This window comes from Dunckerocampus dactyliophorus, chromosome 1, assembly GCF_027744805.1.
Source record: "Dunckerocampus dactyliophorus isolate RoL2022-P2 chromosome 1, RoL_Ddac_1.1, whole genome shotgun sequence".
In the NCBI taxonomy this organism is placed as follows: domain Eukaryota; kingdom Metazoa; phylum Chordata; class Actinopteri; order Syngnathiformes; family Syngnathidae; genus Dunckerocampus; species Dunckerocampus dactyliophorus.
Genome location: NC_072819.1, coordinates 37,368,439 through 37,377,445, shown reverse-complemented (window position 1 = coordinate 37,377,445; position 9,007 = coordinate 37,368,439). Strand labels below are relative to the sequence as shown.

The window sequence follows — 9,007 nt, the reverse complement described above, 5'->3', positions numbered from 1 at the left end:
GCCATGGACGACTCCATGCAGTGCGAAGGTAATCTAATCTAATGTCATGTCTCATCAATGTAACATTACTGATGCCGAGTGACCAGAGTACTACATATGACATGTCTTTCAATATTTTTTGACAAATAATTGTCACACCTTGCTGTGACTATACTGGTATGTTTGGGTCATTGTTGACTGTCACTGTTTGGTGCATTTACTCAGGCTGATGTTTTGCATTCAGACCCTGGTCCCTCCTGCCTGGGGCGGAGCTGCGGGATGTGCTGCAGCTGCTCATCATTAACTAACCTACTTATACTCACCTGTTGCTGTTTCCGGCACTCAGCTATTCCTCCGGATCACTAGGCTACACCACGCTTCCAAGTCCTTCTCCTGAGCAGTCCTGCTACATGTCCCGTAGCTCCTTCCAGCCTGGTACAGTTTCTCTCTTTTTGTCGCGGTGCCCTTTTGAGTTTTCTTATTGCACCGTTGTTTTTTGTTCTGACCGGTAACAGAGACTATTAAAGCCTGTCCTACAACCTCTTTTGTCTTCTGCATCTTGGGATCCATTACAAACTGCTTTCCTGCGCACGCCGCGCAACAATAATAGGCCATGGTCAACCACGAAACAACGATCATTTATGAATTAATGAATTTGCGGAAAACCACGATAGCGTGAGGGAGCGATGTTCTACTGTGATGTAGGGAGGGACTACTGTATATTTATAGGCATCCTTTGTAAGGGGCTATTTAACTCTAACCTATTATTATTAATGGTCTTATTTCTGTACCTCCAAAATATTTGAACTTATTCCACTTCTCGCACGACTCTTTTTCTTCACTGACCATAATGTCCTCTCTTCAGGACACTTTTCACTTCACGGCATGTACTTATAACTCTTACAGCCATCCTCAACACGTTACTTCTCTCACTGAGCCCGCTGAGTCTTTGAGAACACCGCGACGCTCAGTCTTAATTTACAATTGTGATGATAAACACAATTCGTTTTTACTGACTCAAGTTTATATAAGTCACTCACTAAAGTGAAAGAAGTACTCGATTCAACTGAGTTGGGTGTCACAGTGTACGTGCGCACAAAAAAAAAAACTCATGGAGACTCCCATAGACGCACAAACACCTCATTGAGATGGTTGGCCCGTTGCAGCGATACAGTATGTTTGGATGTGGCAACTTTCACGTAGCGTCTAATTTACTGTCTGTCTTACAGTTGAGAAGATTAAGGGCTTGCTCATGACTAATTTCACTTCACATATTTTCTTTTTCATTTAACTTATTTCTCCGTCATCTTCACATATTTTGTCTACATTTCACCAAAGGTGGGAGACCTACAGTATCGCTCCCCTTTTTTTATTTAGACCTCAATAAAAACAAATTTGGACAGAGCCGCTAAAACATCTGGCCGACATGGTTCATTTTTAGAAAACCATACAGCCAAATCAACAGACCATTCTTGTCTCCCAGTGTGAGAAAGCACTCACCCTTTTGTTTAGCTGTGGCTGGGAGAGAGGGCTGGTCCGACGAAAACGCTGCACAGCTGCGAACTTCGGAGCGAGTAAGCTGCTCGATCGTGACGTTCAGGAATCCTGAAGCGGCATGGAACACCACCAGGCTCCAGCATCGTTTGCAGACGCCCACTGAGAGTTGAGGCCGTTCTATTTTTCTTTCTCACTTTTATTTCATTGCAGCCACCCATGTGATCACAGCACTATTGTCTTGTGGAACGGAAGGGTGCCTGGCCCGAGTTCTGAACTTTTATTCAGAGAGTTCAAATGTGGTGAAGTGTTTTAAAGCAAGGTTGCTTTGAAGGGATAGGATTTCAATAACAGATGCTTATTTTTTTACTATGCTCTGTTCCAGGGATAGACTGGGACAATAAAAATGGCCCTGAACTTTTTCACCCAAACCAGCCAAGACCACATCATTGTCACATATACATAAAAGCTTGCATATGCTGTAATAACAGCAATGCAATATCATGAAAATAGATCTTTATCTCTTTAGTTTTCAATGGAGGAATTAGGGGCTGACAGTATTACTATCTTGATTCCATTATCAAAGAATATTTCCCTCAATTATAAACAATTATAGAGTCGGGCAGTATCACAAACATTTATGATAAAAATAGGGCTGGGTTATCATTTAAGTCAGAACTGGCAAACTATGGCCCATGGGCCATATATAGTCATATATTAAGTCTTGTCTTTTACTGTATATTAAGCTGTGTAATAAACTGCGCAATAACCATGCAATAAACAAGTGCAATAACTGTACAATAAACACGTGGCTTGATCAACGTGTACACAGCTGTAAATAGTGTATATAACTTCTAGATTTGTATTATCTTGATTTTGCACTTTCTATGCTCTTGTGTGCTTTTTGTACTCTGCTTTTGCTGCTGTAAAACTCATAAAGCCATGTCTTACCTTATCTTATCTTTTACTCCAGCCTGCTGACTTTTCTAAGTTAAATTTAAACGTTTAACATCAAGGCTATAGCCGGCAATAGGATTTGCAGTGCTATTTTCAAATTACCGTAAATCTTGAACTTGACTGTTTATTCCAGTGGTTTGTGAAGGAAGAAACTCTGCACCTTCAGGTGATATACTGGCCATCAACGTTCCCGCAAATTTTTCAAGTGTCTGAGCATACACACAAACGACCTCCATCATCGCCCGCTGTGAGCGCTTCACACTTGTAGTATCACACCTGTCTAGAACCTGAGAACTTGAGGTTGTCCAACTTCCATTCTGTTGTAGTTTGTATATGTGTGGGTTCAAACGGTCAGCAAGGCATACCTGTATTTCACAATGTAACTTTCTTTTTTGTCCAACTCAGACAAGTCGTGGAACTATCTCATCTAGTTTATGATCTGAAACTTGTAGGAAACATATAATTGATCATTTTATTTTCCATTTATTTTATCTTTACCATTTATGTTATTAATTAGGTACGCTTTTATTTCCTTTCTGTTTTGCAGCAGCCTGTTGTGGCACTATTTCTATCTGGAAATTCCCTTGAAAGTGATGCCACATTTGCTGTATGTGTTTATGTTTGTCTAATTAAAAATTGAAAATAAAAAAATCTCAAGCAAAAAAAAACAATCACCTTCTGGTCCCTGCATCAATCACGCAAACTCTGCTTAACACTTTCTGTATTCGGTGAATCCGACCATCAAAATAAAAGCATACCCCAGTACCGCATGCACAGTTAAGCCACTCATTTGGTCCACACTTTTCATTCAGACAGCCAGTGAAAACTGGCTCAGAGCAGCCCTTTCTCATTTAAAAAAGAAAAAAATGGTTGTACTTGTGCGCCCACATACTCCGACAGCCAGCCCACCATAAAATACCTTTCTTTTTTTTTCTTTTTACTTTGGCTTGGTGAGTGGATGTGGCACTGCCTGCTCGCTTTGCCATAATACGCGGCTAGCAAGCAGCATTTATCTTCCTTAACTACGACAGTTCAGGTTGGATTTGCTGTGCGCTAGGAACACAAGATCAGTGCGCGGTTGCCCACGTGCACAATTACGGTACTTGTAGAGACTGCATCACAGCAGCCCCAGGAAGGAATTATATGAAGCAGTGTGTGGGGGTCTGATTACAGAGCAGGCAGCAAGCAAGGTCTGCAGAAAGGGTGATATTTTATCGGACATTTGGGTATTTTTTACCTTTTGCTTTCATGTCTCCCTGTGTTTGTGGCATGTTTGCTGTGTTTTTGCTTGATTGCAAAACATGTCGAGGAGGTCATCGGGGAAGTAAACGAGGGACATTCAGATACATTTGATATTCAATGTTTTATAGTTCATATTGTGTATCCCACATTCTTTATTCATGTATATTCTGGGTGCTTTAGTCAGTAAAAACCTGTGATATTGCATTGTTTTGAGGTGGTCTGTCATAACATGTAGCATTCTACCATACATTACTGCAGTGCTTTTCAAATAGTGGGGTGGGGCCCCCTGGGGGGGGGGCGTGGTGAACTCTCAGGGAGGGGAGAGGCTGGGAGATCTTTCAATATTAGTTCAGATCTGCTCAGCTTGCAATTTGACTCTTAGGTTAAGTTATATGCTTGTGGGTGGGGGGAGGGGGTGAGGTGGTGGTGGCGGCGGGGGGGCATTTCTGTTCCCCAGTGGGGACATGACAGAAAATAGTTGACAGCCACTGCATTACTGTGTGACTTTTTTATTACTATCGTGTGATGTACTTTTTTAACGGCGCTTTAGGAGATTGCAACTTCAATTTTTTTTTTATATCTGTTACAATGACAATATAGCAATTCTACTCTCTTCAGTAATGCAAAGCAACCTTCCGGTGTTTAAAGTGCTCCTTGAAAAAAGAACCCAAGCAGATATGTAGCCCCCCTGAAAAGGGGAATGATTGAATCAGGACAAACGGACACGATCTTTCCTCAAGCTACGTTTGTAATGACGAACAACTGACTTACACACATTTTACATACATTAGCAGCTTCAACATAGAGTGACAGTATTTGTGAAAAATGTTTCAACAACATACACAGCAACTGGCAAAAATATTCCTATTACACTAATGTACTATAAAACTTACTTATTTCTAATGCACACTTAAACTGATAGCACACACATCACAGATACTCCAGCAAATAAACACATATATTAACAAGGAGACTACAATGCCATTTTGCATATTCCTCTTCACAGTATTACGTCATAAACATGGCTGTTCTCTGAACACACAGTGCCATTAGCTTTAGCATTAGCTCGTTTAGACCTCATTAACTTGAAATACACGCATACACCGTAACACATACACATTCCATAACACCTTTAAGCATTCAATGACACATTCATCAGCATAAACCACTTATTTGGAAGAATAAATACCTGAAAAGGGGAATTATTGAATCAGGACAAACGGACACGATCTTTCCTCAAGCCATGTTTGTAATGACTGAGGAGGAGGAAGGAAGTGAGGTGTCCTTAGTATGACCCAAAAGCGCTAAGCGCCCTCTGCTGGAGCCCTACAGTACTACAATAACTATTGCTTTTTCTGTTACAATAACATTAATCCGAAAACATTTTACTGCACTCTTACTGCTGCAACTAACAACAGCATGAAACAGGTACCATATGTGTATTAAGGCAATTATTAAACATTACTGCTACACCCACATAGTGCATATTATTCAATCTGTCACAGATACAGCAGATCTTATAAACCAATGTGGCCCGTGAGTGACAATAATTTGCTCACCCCTTTAATTATAATTATTTAATTATACCAGTTAGTCACCAGTACACATTGTTACTCAATACTGCCTCTGTCAACCATGGAAGTTGTTACTAAGAATTCATTACCTTTTCAGTACATACAGTATTTACAGTAAGCACTGGTGTATCCTGTTTTATTGCGTTCCTCTGAATATACATACTGAAACCGATTCCTTTATTAAACTCGTAATAGTGCTCATTTAGCAAGCTTCAAGGGATGCACCAGATGTTTTGGTGGATACGTAGAGTGTCTATATGTCCTACAATGGAAGATTCTGTAGATCATTTACTTTAGTGTGTCAACAATGATACATTTTAAAGTTCATATACAGCATAAAAAACAATAAATCTACATAGCAAGTGGAGAGGCCTGGAAGCTGTATCCTCTCCATGAGAAGAGAGGTGGGAAGTCTTTATAAGGGCTGTCTGTCTGCTGCTGAGACAGTTAGTCTTGACTTGAGCGGTGCAGGAGGAGCGCATTAGCCAGTACGTGAGAACAGTGCTACATGACTGACCTGCCAGCAGAGCCCTTTCTGTGGAGTGAAACTGAATACGTGAAAAGAATTGCTTTGCTTCAATGTGTGTGACAGAGGATTTGTTTTCCATTGTTCCATATACCAGATGACCATCCTTGTGCCAACCCTGATTCAGAGCAAGGTTAAGGTAGGTGAGAACTTCTTTCAAGTTCTAAGCATGTTTGTACTGAACACAAGTGTGTTTGAGTCTCCTTGCATGTGGTTTGATGCAGCATGTCTATGCTGACCCACTATAGGAACCATAGGTTGCATGGATAAGGCATATCATGTGAGTGGTGACGTTTCATCACGTGCGCCTGCATTTGCCACATTTTGTTAGCTGTTTTAAATTGCATTAATTTGATTTAATTTGTGTGATCTCAGTGTCTCATTCTTAAAGTTTTTGCCTTTAATGTTTTTTTGCCGCTGTAAAAGTCACCTTTAGTTTAAATGGTTGTAATTGTGAATATTATTTAATTGACTGATTTATTTTATTTTATATTTTTTAATATTGTGCTCTCCTCGTGCGTGTGTGAGTTTCCTCTGGGTACTAAGATTTCCTCCCACATTCCAAAAACATGCATGTTAGGTTCATTGGTGACTCTAAATTGTCCATAGGTATGAATGTGAGTGTGAATGGTTGTTTGTCTCTATGTGCCCTGCGATTGGCTGGCGACCAGTCCAGGGTGTACCCCGCCTCTCGGCCGAATTCAGCTGGGATAGGCTCCTGCATGCCCCCGCGACCCTGGTGAGGATAAGCAGCATAGAAAATGAATTGATGGAGGTTGGAATATTTGCACTTTTCAAATATTGCTGGTTAAAGATTAGATTAATAGATTAATATTAAACTGTGGCTCTGTACATGCATTTTATTTCACTAAAGGAAGAAATAGTACAAAATAATCTAAACAAGAGTTGATTTGTGATCACAATACATGAACGTTAGGGCCACATGGACCACCTCGGGCTCTGAGAAGCTCAGGAAGTGGTCTCCTGCAGGTGACCAGAGTCAGGATTAAACACGGTGAGGCTGTGTTTCAGTTTCATGCTGCCAAAATCTGGAAAAGTCTTCCAGAAGATGTGTGACAATCCTCAACTTTGGCAATGTTCAAATCCAGGCTGAAAACACCTTAATTCAACAGTGCATGTGACAACTGAAAGTATTTTACTTGCACTCTTCAATTTTTTTTTTTTTTTAATTTCTTGTTTCATGGAATCATTTATGGAAATGTGATGTTAGCCTTCTTTTCTGTGAAGCATTTTAAATTACCTTGTGTACGAATTGTGCTCTATAAATAAAATTGCCTTGCCTTGCCTAAGGGCCACAAAGAAAATATGAAAATGATTGTCCTTGCTCCGACTGGCTTTCAAAATAATCTCTTTTATGTTATAATACATCTCAGATGTCGGCCGAGCTTAACATAAATCAATTTTAGTTGTTTCAGTTCTCTGTTTGTCTGCCACCCTGCGTGACTTTTACATATTATTGTTGCAAAATCTCCAAAAAAAGCGCTGGTCATGTGGGTTGCAGTGGTGATTATAACGGAAAACTTTCAAGCGAAGAATCTGTGTGAGGCATATGTGCTTGTCACCATGTTTTAATCATGAACTTGAAGGATTAAGTCCATCTGGCGTCCATTTCAGACTTGTACTTTCCAAAAGGCATGTGGTAGCAGGCTTCATTGAGGACAAGGAGATTTGCTTTTTGCTGCTAAACAGAGGGCACTATTTGGCCACAACAACTGGAAAGTCGAATGCCAAGCTCAGTTGTCTTGAGGTCATGCATCATTGAACATCAGTCACTGGCAGCTTTCCAGTAGACCCTAATATGGGTAGAGCAATTATAGGTTATCCTTGACTGTGGAACATTTTAGCTGGAAAAACATAGTTATTATTATTATCATTATCTAAAATCCCCCGTCTACTCACTGTTTTTTTGCACCTCGTCATTCTAATCTCTCTAATTGTTTACACCCCCACACGTGTGTGGTCTGCTCAAAGGATTGTCTATGTGAAAATATACATTTTAAGTAAAGATCATGAAGAATTTGAGAAGCTACAAACTAGAATGAACTATTAAACTGCCTGCTCAAGACAGGTTTGGGCATTTTGTCAACCACAGCACGGGTCTCATCATGCTGTCATAAATGAAATTCATTTTTTACTTTTATTGATTTTGTCTGTGTTGTTGTCTTCTTTTTTTTCTTGCTTTTATTTTCTTCTTTTATTGCCTGAGCGCTGCTACTGACTTTGTTTTGGAGGGGTTGATGTCATTAGGCTTCTTTTCCTCTCATGCACAATTGGCTTTCAATCATTATGTGTGACTGTTTTTTTAATCATTGTGCATTAAGTAAATAAATAAAAATAATTTTCTATAAATAGCAGCAATGACAAACGATGCCAGAGCTCACAACCCTTTCTTTGTACAGATATCCGCTATACTAAACCAGACAAGTAGACTGGTGCTGGTCAACAGCATAACATAAACAGCATATTGCATAAAGAACCATAATCTGGTGATATGGCCAAACAGGATGACTGATGGGATTGTATGTGTTACACATAGGTGCTAAAAGTTTGCATTGGTGGTAAACATTGGGTCCTGCAGGTGGCATGTTGTATGTCGGCTGAGAAAGGCTCCAGCTTACCTGTGACCCAAATGAGGACAAAAAAAAAAGTATTAATTAATAAATCATGCTGTTTCATGGTTGAATACGGCCAATTATTAGTTTTAACAAATGCATATTTAAGCAAATTTTACATATTGTTTGCCTAAATGAAGCATTTTCAAGCATACAAACGGGTAAATGAACAAAAATACAGTATAATAAGGCATTCAGAAGACGCATTCAAAGACGCTGGGATGATATGTAGTGTAGTGTATTCTACACTGGTCACTAAGTGTCAGTAATGTTACTGTAATGTTTGGTGAGACACACAAGCACCAGACCTGATTGCCAAAACAACAGGCTTTTATTGCAGGTTTGAATTATCTCACAACCGGCACATGTGTAACGGATGGTAACTAGCGGGGTTGTGGTAGTACGTTGGTTAAAACCTCACTACCTGATGCCTTAAGAAATGTGCAGCACAGTGAATAGAAAGTCTGCTTCTTTCAGGTCGCTGGTTAACGCTGCTCGACTTAATTATCAGTCTGTAGACTTAAGTGGTCGCCGATTTGAGCCCGGTTGAAAGAGATTAAGTATTGACCGAGTTGTTCAAAACTCGAAAGTTTTTAAAAGAA

At 39.9% G+C, this 9,007-nt stretch overlaps 1 protein-coding gene across 4 annotated transcripts in view; it reads left to right on the top strand.

Annotated features, from left to right (window-relative positions):
- The first annotated feature begins 5,719 nt into the window (after window positions 1-5,719).
- The window catches only part of csf1b (colony stimulating factor 1b (macrophage)), a 32,582-nt gene continuing 29,294 nt past the window's right edge, over window positions 5,720-9,007 (top strand). For 3 of the 4 annotated variants that reach the window (XR_008572808.1, XR_008572809.1, XM_054791162.1), the window contains exon 1: window positions 5,720-5,911. Coding sequence is in view for 1 of the 4 variants with exons in the window: in XM_054791162.1 (XP_054647137.1) it covers window positions 5,870-5,911 (42 nt within the window). In the remaining 3 variants the exon portion in view is untranslated. Of the gene's footprint in view, window positions 5,916-9,007 lie in introns of all 4 variants that reach the window. The other variant, XM_054791181.1, reaches the window with a different exon arrangement.